The sequence below is a fragment of the Prunus avium genome, chromosome 4 (genome assembly GCF_965620075.1).
Source record: "Prunus avium chromosome 4, drPruAviu1.hap1.1, whole genome shotgun sequence".
NCBI classification, from domain to species: domain Eukaryota; kingdom Viridiplantae; phylum Streptophyta; class Magnoliopsida; order Rosales; family Rosaceae; genus Prunus; species Prunus avium.
The window spans coordinates 23112275-23131865 of record NC_142287.1 but is presented as its reverse complement, the minus strand read 5'-3'; the positions used below and the strand labels follow the sequence as shown (position 1 = coordinate 23131865).

The 19591-nt window shown below is 37.2% G+C and overlaps 2 protein-coding genes, 1 long non-coding RNA gene and 1 pseudogene across 3 annotated transcripts; all 4 read left to right on the top strand.

Annotated features, from left to right (window-relative positions):
• The first annotated feature begins 1475 nt into the window (after positions 1-1475).
• Positions 1476-4744, top strand: LOC148295061 (G-type lectin S-receptor-like serine/threonine-protein kinase At4g27290; annotated as a pseudogene).
• Positions 4745-5813: 1069 nt separating this feature from the next.
• On the top strand, positions 5814-6978 carry LOC110763529 (uncharacterized). Its single transcript, XR_002527756.2, has 2 exons — positions 5814-6007; positions 6734-6978. It is a non-coding gene; the product is annotated as an uncharacterized LOC110763529 (long non-coding RNA).
• A 3339-nt stretch (positions 6979-10317) lies between these two features.
• Positions 10318-13819, top strand: LOC110752208 (G-type lectin S-receptor-like serine/threonine-protein kinase At4g27290). The gene is made up of 7 exons (XM_088251779.1): positions 10318-11791; positions 11917-12039; positions 12211-12344; positions 12442-12652; positions 12783-13020; positions 13120-13270; positions 13361-13819. Exons 1-7 carry the CDS (start codon positions 10504-10506, stop codon positions 13661-13663), a joined length of 2448 nt encoding a protein of 815 aa, XP_088107905.1. The 5' UTR covers positions 10318-10503; the 3' UTR covers positions 13664-13819.
• A 775-nt stretch (positions 13820-14594) lies between these two features.
• LOC110752216 (G-type lectin S-receptor-like serine/threonine-protein kinase SD1-1) lies at positions 14595-17752 on the top strand. The gene is made up of 7 exons (XM_021952827.2): positions 14595-15325; positions 15506-15619; positions 16020-16177; positions 16282-16492; positions 16586-16823; positions 16960-17110; positions 17191-17752. Exons 1-7 carry the CDS (start codon positions 14743-14745, stop codon positions 17494-17496), a joined length of 1761 nt encoding a protein of 586 aa, XP_021808519.1. The 5' UTR covers positions 14595-14742; the 3' UTR covers positions 17497-17752.
• Positions 17753-19591: the final 1839 nt, after the last annotated feature.

Genomic DNA, 19591 nt, shown 5'->3' with positions numbered 1-19591 from the left:
AAAATTTCCAACATAAGGTGCATAATTAAAAGAACATTTGGTGTTTTGGAAAAACCGATGGAGAATGGTACGTCAAATTCATAATTTTCCCTTGAAAAAACAAGTAGAAGTCGATGTCACTTTAATGGCTCTCCATAACTTCATAAGAATTCATTTAATGGCAGATGTAGAGTTCCAACCATATGATGATGATGAAGAGCTACTTCACCCAACACATGAGGCAGAGATTATTGTAGAAGAAAAATTAACTCGTGCACGAGAGATGGATGATTGAGAGAATTGCAAATCTTCTTATGTCTTCTTGATACTTATGTTTTTTTTTTTTTTCGGATGGCATATTTGTGTCATTTAACAATATATTTTCTCATCCTAAAGAAACATTTATCCATGTATTTTTTTTTTAAAAGAAAATTTTGGTATGATTTAGACCTATATATATTTTTTATTTTTGTCTGAGTATGCTCAAAATTTAATATTATATGATTGTTTTTTAAATTTTAATATGTTTGATGATGAAAATTGACAAAAAAAACACTTTTCTTTAGGTAGCCAAACACCATAAATAACATCAAAGTCACTTATGTACAGTATAAAAGCACTTATATGCAATAAACTGATTCGGCTAAAATCATTAGTGAGTAAAATCACTTCTACAGAAACACTCCCATTCTCAATTCCCCCATGAACCAAACGCACCCCAGGCGTAGCTTAATTAGCTTTTATATAGAGAAATTCGAGAAGTCTTTTTTTTTTTTTTTTTTTTTTTAATGAAGAAATTCGAAAAGTCTTTTATTTGATTGAACGATGGCTAAAATGAGCGGTAACTGGGTGAAAAAGGAAGAAGCCAGAAAGTTTCAGGTAGAAAAGGGAAGAGGGTGGCATTGGCGAGCCCAAGTACTTATTTGTTATTCCTTACAAGCAGAGGAGAGAATGTGGAAACAGATATTACAGTGATGATATTTGGACGTCGCAGACGAAACAACAATGCCGCCACTTTCTCTGTCTTTGACAATCTTCAACTGCCAACAGTAAGTACCCAGAACCCAGATTTTCTCTTCTGTTAGTTCTCTTTTGAAATTTTAAAGTAACGTATTCAAATAGGCCAATATTTTGAGCCAAAAAGCTCTCGAATTTCGTTTAGATTAGGCAGTAGCAATGTAAAATCTGGGGTTGATTTTCGTCCAAGATGGAAACTTTTACTCCAAAACGCATTTTGTATTCAGATGTTGACAGGTAGGGCCTCACCATTGATGGATTATGTAGATCAAGCAGAAGAAAATCTACTTATGACTTGTCAAAAACCAACCATTTTCACATTTCCACATTTCCACAATTCTTTGAAGTTTGGTTGAGGATGCATATAATCCTATCAATTCTGAACCACAAGTATCTTTTCTTTCTAATTATATCTTTAACTTGCAGGAAACCATTAGGCAGGGGACATCAAGGAAAAAAAAAGGAAAATTTAGAATTTAATGGGTGAACTTTGTTTTGTGCTTATCAGTACTAATTTGCTCTTTCTGTTATTCACAATTTCCGTTGCAGTTGACAGCATTGGCCCCTTGCAGTCTATCCGTGACAACACGACCTTGGTTTCAAGTGATGGAAGCTTTGAGCTTGGTTTCTTCAGTCCAGGTAGTTCCACGAATCGTTACTTGGGGATTTGGTACAAGAACCTCTTAGTTAGAACTGTTGTTTGGGTTACAAACAGATGCAACCCCATTAATGATTCTTCCGGCATGTTGATGATAAACAGCACAGGCAATCTTGTGCTGTTGGGTCAGAATGAGAGTGTTGCTTGGTCAACAAGCTCAGTTAAACACGTCCCAAGTGCAATGGTACAGCTTTTAAATTCTGGAAATTTGGTAGTAAGAGATGTGAAAGATGGAAATACAGGAACTTATTTGTGGCAAAGCTTCGACTATCCTTCTGATACATTGTTACCAGGAATGAAGTTGGGATGGGACTTAAGGACCGGTCTAAAACGGAGTTTATCAGCATGGAAAAATTCAGTCCAGCAGATTTCACTGATGGGATTCAAATGGAACTTGATACTTATCCCGAGTTATATGTTCGGAAAGGCACTGCAAAATGCTATCGTAGTGGCCCATGGAATGGCCTGAGATTCAGTGGTTCACCAGAATTAAGGCCTAATCCACTTTATAGTTTTGACTTTGTCTATAACGATGATGAAGTGTACTACATGTACAACCTTCAAAATGAGTCTGTAATCACAAGAACGGTTTTGAACCAAACCACCAGTACTCGTGATCGCTTTACGTGGATTGAAGCAGATCAAACTTGGAGGACCTATTCATCAGTACCAAGAGACTTGTGTGATCATTATGGCCTCTGTGGAGCCAATGGAAAGTGTATCATTGGTGAGAATCCAGTCTGCCAATGTCTAAAAGGATTCAAGCCTAAGTCTCAAGAAAAACGGAATTTGACAGACTGGTCTCAAGGATGTGTGCGCAATAAACCATTAAGCTGCCAGGAAAGTTATAAAGATGGGTTTGTCAAATTTGTTGGCTTGAAACTGCCAGATACTACACATTCTTGGGTGAACAAAAGTATGAATCTCAAGGAATGCAGAACCAAATGCTTGAACAACTGTTCCTGTATGGCTTATACAAGCTCGGATATCAGAGGAGGAGGTACTGGCTGCGCCATCTGGTTTGGTGATCTAATAGATATCAGGCAGTTTCCAGCTGGTGGGCAGGATCTGTATATTCGAATGTCAGCTTCAGAATTAGGTATGGAACTTTGTAACACTAGCTGCTTGTTAAATACTTTTTATGTGACATGTAGCTCGATTGTTGATTCCATGTTGTTTTGATAAGAAATCCATTTTTCTTCTATCTAAGTTAAATAATTGACCAGATTTTTCCTTTATTGTTTGCTGCATGTTTTACTCATCTTCTCTACTGCATCATACAAACATGATGAAGAAAGTGGTGGTAAAGTGAAGACAGCAATGATAATTGCAGTTTCCGTAGCAGTATTGTTTTCTGTAGTGCTGTTAGTTGGATATTACCTTCTCCAAAACAGGAGAAAATTAAAAGGTACATTAACTACCTTGACCATCTTTGCAAAAAATTTGTGGGTGTTGTTTGATTGTATTTTGATGATTATTTGACAGAAAGGGATTTAAAGTTGTATGGAGTTTAATTTCGTGAAAAGAGATGGTTAAATTAGTACATAGTCCGTTTGCATATATAAGTTTTTGTTTCCTTTACTCTTACTTATAAGCTATCACTGACATCAACCCCATTTCTACTACATGTGGGAAAACAGAGATAGGTGAAACAAATAAGAACAAAGAAGGGGAACCAGAGGAGGATCTGGAGCTCCCGCTCTTTGACCTGCCCACAGTAGCTAGTGCCACTGATAACTTTTCAAGCGATAACAAGCTCGGAGAAGGTGGATTTGGACCTGTTTACAGGGTAAATTTGTAACTTGTATTTTAAGGGCCAAACTAAGAAATAATAACTACATCCAGAGTTTCACAATATTTTGAAATACTGTAAATTTCCAGGGGACACTGCCAGATGGACAAGAAATTGCTACGAAGAGGCTTTCAAGAAGTTCTGGCCAAGGATTGAATGAGTTCAAGAATGAAGTTATACTGATTGCAAAGCTTCAGCATCGAAATCTTGTAAAGCTTCTTGGATGCTGCGTTCAAGGAGAGGAGAAAATGCTGATTTATGAATACATGCCCAACAGAAGCCTGGACTCCTTTATTTTTGGTTTGGACCTTTGGTACCTTATAAATTTAGGCAGAATCAATTGCTTTAAAATAATTCATATGTAGGTTTTTAAACAGCTTTGAACTGAAGTTGGATTTGGATTAAACTTGCCAGATAGTGTGAGAGGAGAACTACTGTTAGATTGGCCTAAACGTTTCCACATTATTTGCGGAGTTGCTCGGGGTCTCCTCTATCTCCATCAGGATTCCAGGCTAAGGATTATTCATCGAGATCTCAAAGCAAGTAATGTTTTACTTGATAATGAAATGAATCCAAAAATTTCAGACTTTGGCTTGGCTAGAACATTAATTGGAGGAGATCAGTCTGGTGGAAATACAAACAGAGTGGTTGGAACATAGTAAGTTTTTCTTATAATATTTTGCATGATCTAGTTTTCTTCCTCTTCAATGGTTTATTATCTTCTCACTTGCATATGATGTTTCTACTTTTCAACAGCGGTTATATGGCGCCTGAATATGCTATTGATGGGCTGTTTTCTGTCAAATCGGATGTATTTAGCTTTGGTATTTTGGTGCTGGAGGTCATAAGTGGAAGGAAAAATAAGGGATTCTACCATCCAAACCACAGTCATAACCTTATTGGACATGTAAGAATCAGCAGTATAATTTCTTCTTGATAAATGTTAGACGTGTGAATGGCAATTGATCACAGAGGTGTTTTGACATGTTTCAGGCATGGATATTGTGGATTCAAGGAAGGCCTTTTGAACTGATTGATACGTGTTTAGAAAGCTCATGTACTCTATCGGAAGTGTTACGTTGCATCCATGTCAGTCTCTTATGCGTGCAACATCATCCCGTGGATAGACCAAGCATGGCATCTGTGGTTATCATGCTGGGAAGTGAGATTGCATTGGCTCAGCCCAAACAACCTGGTTTCTTTATAGAAAAGGAATCACATGAAGTAGGCTCTTCTTCACGTAATCAAACATTTTCAACAAACGAAATATCGATTACACTTTTGGAGGGCCGTTAAGAATCGATTAATTCATGGTATATAGGTTCATGCTGCTTTGTTTACTTGTTGTGCATACTTTCAAAATAAGTAACTTAGGGACCGTTTGATAACCATTTTAAGTTTAGTTTTTAGTTTTCATTTTTTGTGCTAGAGTATAGAGGAAAAAGAGGGAGAATGGCAATGAGAATGAGAGTGAAGATGGGATTAAGAGGGAAGATGAGAAGGCCCTTAGTTTATAGATCGAAGTGGCATGAGTTATTGAACAATAGATAGGGTGATAAAGACCATTTAGCTATTCATGTCATACTACTACATGTATATGCTACCAACTATTTCTCAACGGACACTTTTGGACAACGCAGCAAGGTTATCTTGACGCATGAATATGTGCATTCTTTGTTTTATGAAATTTTCTTAGTATCCCAAGTTCAATAGATCTCATAAACATTCCGCATTAAAAATCTATTATTTTATAATTTTTTATTTTTTATTTTAAAAAAGATCTCATAAACAGGCTTCTTGTGTTAGTATTTTTCCATCTGTTATTCTTTCCAACAGGCCCAATATAGGGACTTAGGCCCATCCAATGAGGAAAGTTCAGGCTTTAGCCAACATGAGCTAATGGAATTGGCATTTATTTTCGTTCTTTTTATTATTCACATTGGTTGGCTTTTTTAAAAAAAAAATATACAAACGATATTCTACTTTAATATAATCTAAATTACAGGAAGAGTGATTCAAATCCAGTGCAAAGTGGGGAGCATATCCGCTCTAACTAATTTGACTAAGCCCATTTATGCGCCCATGTTAATCTTTTAGAAGAAGAATTTATTTCATTTTGCTCGAAACTAATTAAATAAATTAATTGACGTTAGCGTACGTGAACGTTTGGTCCAACCAAAGTGTAAAATTAGGTTTTAGACATAGATAACTTTACTTATTAGTATTTAAGACATTTGCTATTTTGGTTTTGGTTTTAATACCTATAAAAGAATTGTTATTTTGGATTAGGCCAAAGAGTCACTAAAAGGACAATTACACCCTTTTCATTTAAAAGCCTAACCCAAATTCATTACTTTCTCATATATATATATATATCTCTCCCCCCGCATCTTCTCCCTTTCTCCTCCCCTCTGTTTCCCTTTGTTACAAAATTTTCACTTTCGTTTCTTACACAACTCTATTTCTCTGGATCGAAGCGCTTCCAATTTCTTTCGGTTTCTGCTTTCCGCGGATGACTTACAAAGCTTCAGGCCCTTTCCTCTAGCTCTCATTCTAACCCGGTTTGCTCTCTCTCTCTCTCTCTCTCTCTCTCTCTCATCGTCTTTTATTTCGTGTATCTATATTTGCATTCAATTGTTGATATTTGGTATCGATTTATGTTTCTAGATTAATGGGTTTTTGGATCTTATTTTTATGGAAGTGGTCAATATTATTAAAATTTGATGTTTTTGTATCAGAACTGATATATAGATCACACGATTGTAAGTATGGATTTGTGATGAACTGTTGTAAATATGTTGACTTTTTGTGCGGATTTGAACAAATTATATACCACCATCTGTTTGGATGAAGAGAAAATTGAGTGAAAGTTCGATTGATGGTGTGAATTTGGCCTCTGTTTTGTGATTTCGTTCTTTGGCTGCCCAGTTATTGAATTGGCCTCTGTTTGTTTCAGTTTTTTAAACAGAAACTGAATTGCAGTTTCTGGTTTCATAAACTGCATTTAGAAGTGTATGGCAATGTTACAACTGCTTAAATGTGTTTTGATATTAGTTTTAGTAGTTTTAGTACTTTGAACATGGCTTTCTTTTGGTTTGTATTCAAATTTGAGCACATGTTTTGTCTTAAACTGACTCTGTTTTAACCATTGATTGTTTATATAAATATTGTATAACTGAATAAATATTACAAAATCAAGTTTGGTGTAGTGGTTTGTGAGTGTGCCTTCCTCCTTTGTGGGACAAGGTTCAAGTCCATTCAATGACACAAATTATTTTTTTTTAAAGGTGAATAAAGAGTAACGGAGTTGGTCCCCGGAAAAAGGTGGCAGGCCGGCGATAGGTGGCCGGCAGCAGGATTCCGACGGGGTTCGGCGGCGGTGGCCGGCACGCGAGATTGGTGTGGTGATTGGCTAGATATTTTGTAAATTTGAAATAAAATATTGAAACTTGAAAATAATGGCATAATGGCATATGTTGTAATTTTAAAGTTCTTTAATTATATTTTGGTAAAAGCAGGTACTATATTTTGACTTTTGGCTTTATCCTAATTAGCTTAAATTGAATTCCTATTTACCTAAATAGCAAACTATATTGTGTGTGAAAACTAAAGCTCCCGAGAAAGGCAAGTTTTTTTTTGGACAAATGAAAAGAATTGAATTTATTTGATGACTCGTGACCTGCTTTTATCAGCCATGGCGTACATTCAAGGTTAGATTTAAATTTATAAAATATTTTGCTACAGAACTTTAGCATATTGACGTTGACCTAAAATCTTTCAACTGCAGTCACTGAAAGGCTGAAGAAACTGGCTCCAATTGAAATTGCCAATTAATTAGGCGGATTATGATTTGCTTCCAGAAGCTTGTTGGCTTGTAAAGACAAACGAAAAAAAGGACAAAGTATAAAACTCGGAGTTAAAAATATTTGTCATGTAGTAAAAATAAAAGATAATATCACTATGATTTGGGCCGGTTCGATTCGACTTGTGAACAAATTTTGGGCAGACTTTACTTTTGGCCCAAATTTCAATCTGCATTTTCATACAGCAAACCCTAATTTTATAATTGATGAAACAAACCTGCATTTTCAATCTCCTTATTTCATTCTAACATCTGCAAATACTCAAATTTCAAAAACATTCAAAATCTACAACCTGCATTTTCAGAATCCACAATCTGCATTTTCAAATAAATACTAACTTATTGATCATCATGTAATCTATCATCTTCAAGAAAAGAAATATCAATTACACTTTTGGAGGCTCGTTAACGATTGATTAGTTCACGGTAACTTAGTTTACAGATCGAAATGGTTTCTTTTATTGAACAATGTATAGGTTGAGTGATGAAACCCTTTTAGCTATTCATGTCATACTACATGTACATGCTACCAACTATTTTATTTTATTTTTTGGTTTTGGTTTCCCAGGGTATCCCCGCGGAACTGCAGAAACTAAATCCCTCGAGGTACGGTTAGGTGCAAAGCGGGGACCTCTCCTAACAGAGTCTGCTCTATTCGCAAGCGCCTGAGATCGAACCCAGGACCTCTTGTTTAAAGGATCCAAGCCCCTTCCACTTGGACCAACTCTTGTTGGTTGCTACCAACTATTTTTCAAACGTACACTTTGTGAACGAAGCAGTAAGGTTATCTTAAAGCATGACTAAGTGAAATTTTAAATTGGAATTAGAATCTTATAGTATCCAACTTAAAATGAAATAAAATACTAAATTACAATACACAATGAGTGACGTAAGAGCACATGTGAACTTTGAACCCAAAGCCAAAACATGAATATCGGACCCTGGTACCACAGTAAAGCCAAAGTCTGAAGTCAATGTGATAATAGGGCATAGAAAGGCTTCTGCTTCCTCTTCTTTTTGAATGACCCGTGAGTGTGACCGGCCTTTTCAGCCATGGCGTACATTTATGACTTTGAGGTTAGATATGTATAAATTTATAAAACCTAACACCTTTCAGTCTCTGGCTCACTGAAAAGCTGAAGAAGAGAAACTGGATCCAATTAAATTTGTCGACTAATTTGTAGGTTATGACTGCATATGTGCCGCCATTAAGGGGTGTGTTTTCCAGAAGGTTGTTGACTTATAGAGAAAAACAAAGAAGCACCCATCGCAATCCACAAATTATCAAAATCCATTGTCCATTTGATTTAGATAAATTTTTACAAGTCATTGTTCTCATAGCTTTTTGACTCGAGGAAAAATAACAGGCGCAATGAAATGTCTGTGGAAATCTAGAAATTACAGAGGCATGTGATGCGTTTTCCACAAGCTTTTTGACTCAAGAAAAAAACAACAGGCTTAATGAAACCATTGACAATCCAAGTTTCTACAGTGCACCACACGAGAATTTCCGGAAGGAAAATACTTGGCTCCTTTCTTACAGACAAATTACAGTAAAATATATATGTGCAGAAACTTTTCCTTTTGCAATTTTAACGAGTTAGTCTTGCACGTGTATTAGACGTACCGTAGTGTCTTTTTGGAAGAAGAGGCTGATGACAGCAAAACCTTCATTCTAGAATAGCTTGGTTTGGTTGGATCCTAGTAATTTCTGAGTCAAATCAACCTAGGTCCGGATGACACCCAAATGCTGGAACTCTTGTTTGCTCATGAAAGTGATCGCACGAGTAACGTCGTCGTCGGACCAAAAGTTTTTCTTCTTCTAGAATGACAGATTATGTAGTGGTTTGAAAATTCGCACAGAATAATCCAAGTGGGTTATTGATATTGAAGATAAAAATACAAACAAACAAAAAGGTCGTATTGTTGATGAGTTGCTTTTGGTGATAAAATAACCTACCTTTATTTAGCTTGACACTTCAGCAACAAAGTAGTTCGACTAACAATTGATTTTTTTTTATAAAGTTATTTAGGTTGAGAGTGAGCCTGAAAACATAATAAAATGAACTAGAACTGTGCAGGATGTGCAATGCTTAAATGAATGATTGATTAAGGGGAAGGGCAAATTATACGAATGGTCCCTAAATTTTAACCAAAATTTTATTTTGGTATGCATACTTTCATATGTGTGTCCAAACTCCTTTAACGAAGACACTATGAAGGTGCTATGAGAGTTTGAATATATGACTAAGGATTTGCAAGTGAGTCTTTTCACTGGGCTAAACCCCATCAGCACTTTCGATTTTAAGTTTTAAGTATCACACTTTGGACTAAGGACTACACCAATAAATGAAATCCAACCTAAAGAAAATTGAATTGAAATAAGATTTTCTTGCTGCATCCGAGGAACGAGTATCTTGTTAGAAGAACTTTACATCTAACTATATTGGAGTTGATACATAGAAGTATCAGCCAACCACCTTATTAAGAAGTGTCAAGATCTAAAGTGAACCTTTGACCAAGAGCATTACTCTAGTCTATAATATTAGCGTGGAAAAAAGGAAAAAGGAGGCGCCTTGTTTTTTCCTCAACTTGCATAGTCCACAATTATATCCCTGACTACTGCAATTTGAAAGCCATCCACGGGCTACATCAAAGCTTTCAACTTCCAATCACAAGGTGTGGTGTGATTGGTAAACTATTACCTTCAGTTGGCGAGCTACTTAGAGCCTCAATGGCAGGGATTCAAAATCCGTTGAAAGTACTTTGTAGTCAGGAACAAGTCGAAACCTGAGCAGAGATTAATCTCACCCTTCAAGCATGGGACACTTCGTAATATTTATCCAAAACAAAACCTAAAAAATATATATATTTCAAGGAACGTTCCCTTTTTATTTTCAATATACAAAATCTTCATTGTAAGAAAATTATTAAGATTTTTTTTTAAATACAAGCCATAGCCTAACTATAATGAAAAAGATTTCTTACGCCTGCTATGTCATTGTAAGAAAAAGTTAAAGAAATGAAGTGCGCTTTTAATGCTTGGTAGGGAAGGGACCAAAAATGTCTGCTACAGACAAGTCAACTGCGTGCAGTTCTGGGTCTTTGGGTTCTTCTTAATGCTCCACCAAATAGTATCAATACTTCAACTTGTAAGCAGTAAGCTTGATACTGAGAAAGCTAAAATAGATTTCAATGGAGCTCCTCTGTTTCTTGGTTTTCAGTATCTGCTTACTCTTTTCTCTGAGCAGAATTTCATCAGCTGCTGATACCATTACTTCATCTCAGTCCCTCAGTGATGGCAAGTCATTGGTTTCGTCTCCGGGTGGAATATTTGAGCTGGGTTTTTTCAGTCCAGGCATGTCCAAGAGCCGCTACTTGGGAATTTGGTACAAGAACATCCCAATTCCAACTGTTGTTTGGGTTGCAAACAGGCAAACTCCAATCAATGGTTCCACTGGCAGCTTAATGATCAACAGCACAGGCAATCTTGTCCTTGTCAACAACAACAACAACCAGACTGTTTGGTCTACAAATTCATCAAAACAGTCCCAGAGCCAGAGCCCTGTCCTGCAGCTCCTGGATAATGGCAATCTTGTCCTCAGAGATGAGAAAGATGCAAACTCAGAAAACTACTTGTGGCAGAGTTTTGACTACCCATCTGATACTTTGTTGCCAGGAATGAAGCTTGGATGGGACTTGAGGACCGGACTTAATCGACGTTTAACGGCATGGAAAAGTCCAGATGACCCTTCTCCAGGGGACTTCATCTGGGAAATGGAGCTGCATGAGTATCCGGAGCCAGTTATGTGGAAAGGGTCCAAAGAGTACCTGAGAAGTGGCCCATGGAATGGTGTTTTGTTCAGTGGTAAACCAGCCAACGCACTTCCTGCATTGAACTTCAGCTTCATCTCCAATGAGGATGAGGTTTACATGACAATCCACATGGTGAATAAGTCTGCACTTGGAAGGATGATGATGAACCAAACCACGTCGCCGCCGTATCGACAGGAGTGGATTTGGTCCGAAGCAGACCGAAATTGGACAATTTATGCATCGTTTCCAAGAGACCCTTGTGATAGTTATGGCCACTGTGGTGGTAATGGCAATTGTGTTCTTAGTTCATCCCCAATTTGTCAATGTTTGGATAGGTTCAGTCCTAGATCACCGGAGAACTGGAACTTAAATGAGTTTTCACAAGGCTGTAAGCGCAGGAAGCCATTGAACTGCAAGAATGATGGATTCGCCACGTATCCCGGGTTGAAATTGCCTGATACTACGCATAGTTGGGTAGATAAAAGCATGAATCTCAAGGAATGCAGGGCCAAATGCTTATCTAATTGTTCTTGTTCGGCTTATACAAACTTGGATGTGAGAGGAGGAGGCAGTGGTTGTGCCATCTGGTTCGATGATCTTGTCGATATCAAGCAAATGCCAGGTGGTGACCAGGATATATATATCAAGATATCTGCTTCAGAACTAGGTATGAACTTATGGATGTTCCAATTTGATCTTTATGAATTAAAATGTCCCTTTTCTGTTATGTGTAAGTTTTGTCTTGATTTTAACTATGTCTGCATACTGTCTCCAACAAAATCATCCATGAAGGAGGGGAAGATGAGAAGTGGAAGATGGCTGTGATTATTGCATCTGCCTCTGCCCTTATTCTTGGGATGCTCTTAGTTGGCTATTGTTGCATTCTCAAAGCCAGAGGCAGGAAAAATGTCAAAGGTAAGATTACCCACTCTAACCGCCTTTGCAGTGATAGAATTAGAGCCATATTTATCTTCAAAAACTTGCAGGAAGATTTTCCTACTAATTGTAATAGAATCACTAGTTCATTATCTTGAACAAGAGTAGCTATAATGACTGATAGTTTTTACTTTTTATTGGTTATATAAGGTCAAGACATTGAAGAACAGAAAGATGAAGATCTGGAGCTACCATTGTTCGACTTGACAACAATAGAGGGTGCCACTAATTTCTTTTCAGTCAACAATAAGCTTGGTGAAGGCGGTTTCGGACCTGTATACAAGGTAGTTTTTAATCTGCTAGTATAAGAACCATAGTTTGAGGAAGCACTTGCTTCATTTGGGACATCACCATCTTTCTGCAAATATGAATAATCTTCAGGGTAGACTCGTAGATGGTCAAGAAATTGCAGTCAAGAGACTTTCAAGAAGTTCTGGACAAGGAATAAAGGAGTTCAAAAATGAAGTAATACTGATTGCCAAACTTCAACACCGAAATCTTGTAAAGCTTCTTGGTTGCTGCATTCAGGGAGAGGAGAAATTGCTGATCTATGAATACATGCCCAACAAAAGCTTGGACTACTTCCTTTTTGGTTTGTTCCCTTAAAATTCTGAATCTAGTTGGACTTTGTTTTTGGTTTGATCCCTTGAAATTCTGATAGTGTAGTGGGACTAGCCTACTGTACAATACTCCTCTGAGAATTCAAGTTTAAAACTTTCCAGATGAAGCACGACGTAAATTGTTAGATTGGCCTCAGCGCTTCCAAATTATCTGTGGGATTGCTAGGGGACTTCTCTATCTTCATCAGGATTCCAGACTGAGGATTATACACAGAGATCTCAAAGCAAGTAATGTTTTACTTGATAGAGACTTGAACCCGAAGATCTCAGATTTTGGTCTTGCTAGAACTTTTGGTGGAGATCAAACTGAAGGAAATACAAACAGAGTGGTTGGAACATAGTAAGTATTTCTGGCATTTTCTTTGCATACTATACAATTCTCCTTTTGTTTGTAATTTAACATTGCTTAATTTGTTTCAATGATCTTTTCCATATATAGTGGTTACATGGCACCTGAATATGCTACTGAAGGGCAATTCTCAGTGAAATCTGATGTCTTTAGCTTTGGTATTTTACTGCTGGAGATAATAAGTGGAAAGAAAAGCAAAGGGTTCTATCATTTGAACCACCGCCTGAATCTTATTGGAAACGTAAGTTAAACCAGTAAGTTCAAGCCCAAGATTTCTTTTTTCTTATGTATATTAAAAGAATGAATGACAAATATGTTCAACATGTTTTAGGCATGGAGATTGTGGAAAGAAGGAAGGCCATTAGAGCTGATTGACGAAGGGTTTGGGAACTCGTGCACTCTATCAGACGTACTGCGATGCATCCATGTCAGTCTGTTATGTGTGCAACTACAGCCTGAGGACAGGCCAACCATGTCGTCTGTAGTTCAGATGTTATGTAGTGAAAATGCCTTGCCTGAGCCCAAAGAACCAGGATTTGTTCCAGAAAAGGATTTACTCAACGGAGAGTTTCCCCTAATTAACAACAAACCATCTTCTAATGGTTTAACCATTACACAACTCGAGCCTCGTTAAGGATCATTAGATCATATAAATTTATGCAGTGTTGTTTGTCATACATTGTATATATGTTTAAGTCTTCCAATGCCCAAGTTACAATAGACCTTGTTGTCAAATTTTAACTGTTACAATGTACTCAATATTGAAATAATCAGTGCCTTTTTCCCTCTACTTGTCCATAATCAAACCAAGACTGGATTTTTGCCCAATTCACCCTGCCCCAACCAGCTACAAGCAGTTCTGTGCTGCAAATGTAATGTGGACATACAAAGTTGTTTCTATGGTTTATGGTGATAAATCTAAAAAGTTAGTGCCTATAACTGTCTCCAATTGCAAATGTAAGACACGTTCTGTAGGTTATCAATCAGGTCAAGACTCCAGAGGACATGCCAAAACTCTTGGCACTTCGTCCTCGATTTCAGGCAGGTAGCGCAGCTTGCAGCATATTACAGCACATCATTTGTCAGCAATGAGACCCTAGCAAATATTTGTTTTAAGTACAAGGAAGGCCAGAAGGAGAGGGGAGGTTTATTTGAAACTTGACTCCCTTGCACATATTATACAATACTTTAACTTGCCACTTGACTATAACAGAGGAAAAGAATTAAAATTGTCCACGCAACCTGCAGACTGTTTTTAATAAAATTATATTCTTGACATTTCAGTTGCTGGGATGCCAATCTTAACGTTTCAACATCGTTGCTTTCTTTGCCATTCGTTCTAGTTGCCTTTGAATTTTTTGGATGCCTTTCTTTGGCATACAGTTCAAATAACATTTGCTTTTACTCTTCCAACTTTTTTATAATTTTTGGGTCCAATAGTCCCTGGAATTACACATGCGGCAACCACATTAATCAAATCACATGTTGACAAACTGCCCCACCAACTTCTAGCTCGTTTTTTCAGGCAAAGAAATCTGTTTTCATCATTTTGTGGGTCAAAAAGTCAACTAACTTGTGGTTGAGGTCTATGCCCTTAGGCTCCTTCACAATGTCTCCATCTAGCTATAATTTTCATCTGCAACTTGTTCACGTTAAAGACACTGCAGTTGTGAATTGAAATTAGTAGGCATACTAGTCCAAGACTAGAAAACAATGGACAAAATTCTTTCATTCATTTCCATTGGAATTCATGTGTTCCTCATTTTCTGCAGAACCTCAACTGCAGCTGACAACTTGATCTTCAAACATGGCAGCTTTCAATTGGGTTTCTTACATACTGGGGTTTACCAGCGTCTATTAGCATCAACTTCAGGAGATTACTGTAACAACGATGGCCTTTGTGGCGCCAATGGAATGTGTGACATTAGTAATTCACAAGTCTGCAGTTGTTTAAAAGGGTTCAAGCCCAAAAGACCAGAAAATTGGAACTTGGGAGAATATACAGAAGGTTGTGTGCGGCCTGAACTTTTGAAATGCCAAATTAAAGTTGGGTTTATGAAATATGCTGCAGTGAAATTGCCAGATATCACAAATTCTTGGGTCAATCTAAGTATGAGCCTCATGGAATGCAGAGCAAGTTGCTTGAGCAACTGTTCTTGTATGGCTTACTCAAGCTCCGGTATCAAAGGAGAAGTCAGTGGCTGCACCATCTGGTTTGGTGATCTTATCAACATTAGAAAGCTTTTGGCTGGTGGTGGGCAGGATCTGTATATTCGAATACCTGCTTCGGAACTAAGTATGTGCAACAGGTTTTTCTTTTGTCATCAATGAATAATTAGGTTCTCCATTATGTATTTATTTAATCATATTGCCTGCTGAATCCATTATATTATTTCCCCTGCTTTATGTTCTTCACATATTTTTCATTTTAGCTGTGATTTAACAATAACTGTTTTTCCCTGTTGAAACTACTAAGATGCGAATTGCCGAAAGACAAAGATTGCAGTGATAGTTGTATCCATAGCTTCCATTGTTTCTGGGACGCTCTTAGCTGTTTGTTGCATTCGCCGTAAGAGTTCAAAGTTCAAAGGTAATATTTCTTCTATCACCACCTTCTTTGTCTTTTTTCTTTTCTCAATTAGATATTGTAAAGAGGGGCGTTACTTCTCCATTCTGCAATGCAATATCCTGAGCAAGAATACTTTGATGTGTACTCATTTAGTTTCAACTTTCTACGCTTAAGAACACCATAAGTAAACACTCTGAGATTTTGGCACATTGACAGCATCTCATGTGACTCTGAATTCTGAGGCAGGCATGGTGAAACTAATGGATATGGAATGACTTGCATTACAAATAATGATTAAAAGAAACAAAAAACGCAGAAGAAAAAAAAAAGCTATCTGGGAGTGTTGTTGATATTAGCTTAATATGGGCAAGAAGTTTCTTTCCAATTTGTGGTAACTTATATCTAGCATGCTTCTTATTAGAAAAAATGGGGAAGCATGGAACAATGAGTCAGAACTATGAAGGACAGAAAGAAGACCTGGAGGTACCATTATTTAGTCTGTCCGCAATAGCCACTGCCACTAACAACTTTTCATTCAACAAGAAGCTTGGAGAAGGTGGTTTTGGACCAGTATACAAGGTAAATTTCCTATGTGTGAGCAAAAGAACTTTAAGCCTCACTGGAGCAGTTTTTCTTTTTCTTTCTCAAAACTCTGTAATCCTTTTGCTAATGAGAATTTTCAGGGTAGACTAGTAGATGGGCAAGAAATTGCGGTGAAGAGGCTCTCACAAAGTTCAGGGCAAGGATCAAACGAGTTCAAAACCGAAGTACGACTAATAGCCAAACTTCAGCACCGAAATCTTGTGAGGCTTCTAGGTTGTTGCATTGAGGGTGAAGAGAAGTTGCTGATTTATGAGTACATGCCCAACAAAAGCTTGGACTTCTACATTTTTGGTTCGGACCCTTTTTATATCTTACTATATACTTTTGATATCAGTTTTACTTATGAGATCTCAAATTGGAGTGACATGAATTAAAACTTGCTAGATCAAACTCAAGGTAGACTGTTGTATTGGTCAAAACGCTTCCACATTATCTGTGGGATTGCCAGGGGTCTTCTCTATCTGCATCAAGATTCAAGATTGAGGATTATTCATAGAGATCTTAAAGCAAGTAATGTTTTACTTGACAAGGAGATGAACCCAAAAATCTCCGACTTCGGCTTAGCTAAAACTTTTGGAGGAGATCAGAATGAAGGAGTTACAAGAAATGTTGTTGGAACCTAGTAAGTACGTAGAACATCTCTGCTTATGATCTATTAGTTTCTTAACTAATGTGTTTTGCTTCTTGCTCCATTACATCTCTCCTTATTATCTACTAGCTTTTAAATTAATTTGTTATGTTTCTTATAAATACTACAGTGGTTATATGGCACCGGAATACGCCATTGATGGCCAATTCTCTGTAAAATCAGATGTTTTTAGCTTTGGCATTTTGTTGTTGGAGATAGTAAGTGGGAAGAGAAGTAGAGGATTTTATGATCCGGATGAAAACCTTAACCTCATTGGACATGTGAGTATTCTCCATCAAATTCTTCATTTACCTGTGTTTGATGTTGTGGCTGATAAAAATATATATCATGTGCCTCTTAGGCATGGAGATTGTGGAAAGGAGGGAGGTCTCTAGAGTTGATTGATGAAAGCTTAAGCGACTCATGCGCTCTATCAGAAGTCTTGCACTGCATACACATTAGTCTTTTATGCGTGCAACAGCTTCCTGAAGACAGGCCAACCATGTCATCTGTGATTCTGATGTTAGGTGATGGGGGCGCCTTGCCTCAACCCAAAAAGCCAGGTTTCTTTGGTGGAAGATATTCATCTGAAGCAGATTCTTCGTCAAGTAAGAACAAAACATCTTCACCCTTTGACTCTACCATAACCGTGCTGGAGGCTCGATAAGATTCAATCTTATACCATGTAACTTTTTCGAGGTATTATTGATAACAGTGTTGCAGTGCAATTTTCCTGCAGAGCAGTCAAATTATATTAACACATGGAATATTTTTTTTGAATGCACCTTGGAGTAAATGTAACATTATAGCTTCCACTTCGAGGCTCATGTTCTGTTTGAAGCTTGATAGTTGGAGTTTCTGCAAGCACCGGTCTAAAAAAGCTTGGCAGGAATGGATCATGCTGCAGATTTGGGTGCATTAAACAGTTTTGGGCCTTCAATGATGTGTTTCTCAAAGCTTGTGATTGGCATAGAATGATCATGAGCAAGGAAGGATGGGCCATCAATATTAGCTCTCAGTCCCAGTCAGGGGATACAAATTTCATCTGCACACCCAACAGCCAAACATGTAATGGAGGCTAACAAGAACAGCTGTAGAGATCCTACTTGTATAACTTATAATAGAATCACTAATAAATCAGCTAAAGCAGCAAGAAAATGAAAACAGAAAATATCCCTTTTGTTATGAATGTTAAACCAATTGCAATGAATGGCATACATTCTATGCATATCAAAGATTTGATGCAGAAAAAATATATGAAGTGTTGTTTATCATACATTCCATGCATAGATCTTTCTACTGTCCAAGCTAAGTCACTCCTTTTGTAACTTTTTTTTTTCAAGGGCTAAATATCAATCTTTACCTGCTACAATGCACTCAATATTGAAGTTACCAGTACTTACCAAAACTAGATATCTTCCCAATTCAACATGTCTCAACCAGCTAGCCTGATGATGTGCTGCAAATGTATTGTGGGCTTACAACAGCTGTTTTAAGGGATACGATGATTAATCTAAAATGTTAATGTCTAATTTTTTCACATATCATTGTGTTATTGGCCGAGATAGTAAAAAATGATATCCCCGTTACATGAGAGTTTCTCTCGCCTAACAAACATGAGTTAGGCCAATTTACCGGGACATGTACCCCGCCTCATAGATTAGAACAATTTAAACTATGGCTTGTATAAAAAACAAGTTAATGCCTGTAGTTACCAATAATCTATGAACTTACATTTTAGTCCTCAGCCATTCATGTAACTCTTCAAGTCCATCAGGTGTCACAGGCGTTTAATCATTCAGTCAACTCCGTAGATTTTTTATTAAGTTCTGATAAGTGCATTATTTACTATATTTTTATATCTCTTTTATTTGGTTTTTGTAGGGAAAGTTAATTTAAAATAGCATTATTACCTTACTTTCCTTATTTTCAGCTATTCTGCACTCTTGGAAGGATTTCGACTGAAAATCGACTTTTCGAATGAATTTTAGCACAAGGCCAATTGGAGAAGAAATCTAAGGCATTGAAGATCATTGTATCAAAGTTTCATAATTTTCTACCAAGCCAAATGCTCCAGACTTGCAAGTCAAGACAGCCTAAGTTGAAATCCCGTCAGAACTGCACTGCTGTTGAAGATTGAAGATTTGAAGACCTTTCCGATTTTTCCTAGTGGCGTGTAATATATGCCTGGAAAGCTTAGACATAAAGCTACGTTTCTCATATTTTTCCAGAATTTACTAGGAATTGGAACGACCTCAAAACGTGCGTGCAAGTTGGCTGACGTGTTTCCAAGTCAAAGAAGGATTCTTTCCTAATTTGTTTCCTTAATTGTTTGGGATTTTGTTTTGCTTTAGGAGAGTTTTTCCAGACCTTTTAAGAGTAGGGTTTAGTTGTTTTACACTATATAAGGTCACCCTAAGGATCTCTTTAGACCATCCCTCCCATATACCATACTTTTCCACCAACTTTCATACACCCAAAGAAACATCAGAGAGAGCCAAGGATTTGCTGCTGCACTACTTGAGGAGCTTTCGAAGGTGTTCCTGTGGAGACTCCGAAGATCAAATCCATCTGCCAAATCGGTTTTATGACAATAATTCTCTTGTTTATATTTTCTTTTGTCATGAACTAATTTCCCTTGCTAGGGCTACGATGTAGCCTAACCATGAATACTTAATTTTTATAGTTATATTAATTCCTGATTATTATCCCATGTTGAGTATTTGTTACTGTTCTTAATGATTTAAATATCTAGCTAATAT

Excerpts from the sequence above, each read along its gene's own strand:
- LOC110752208 (XM_088251779.1), top strand. The coding sequence starts at position 10,504 with ATGGAGCTCCTCTGTTTCTTGGTTTTCAGTATCTGCTTACTCTTTTCT. Across the intron at positions 12,040-12,210 it reads AGGCAGGAAAAATGTCAAAG|GTCAAGACATTGAAGAACAG; the intron begins GTAAGATTACCC and ends TGGTTATATAAG. Across the intron at positions 13,271-13,360 it reads GCCTGAATCTTATTGGAAAC|GCATGGAGATTGTGGAAAGA; the intron begins GTAAGTTAAACC and ends AACATGTTTTAG.
- LOC110752216 (XM_021952827.2), top strand. The coding sequence starts at position 14,743 with ATGGACAAAATTCTTTCATTCATTTCCATTGGAATTCATGTGTTCCTC. Across the intron at positions 15,326-15,505 it reads AATACCTGCTTCGGAACTAA|ATGCGAATTGCCGAAAGACA; the intron begins GTATGTGCAACA and ends GAAACTACTAAG. Across the intron at positions 16,493-16,585 it reads CTTGGACTTCTACATTTTTG|ATCAAACTCAAGGTAGACTG; the intron begins GTTCGGACCCTT and ends AAAACTTGCTAG.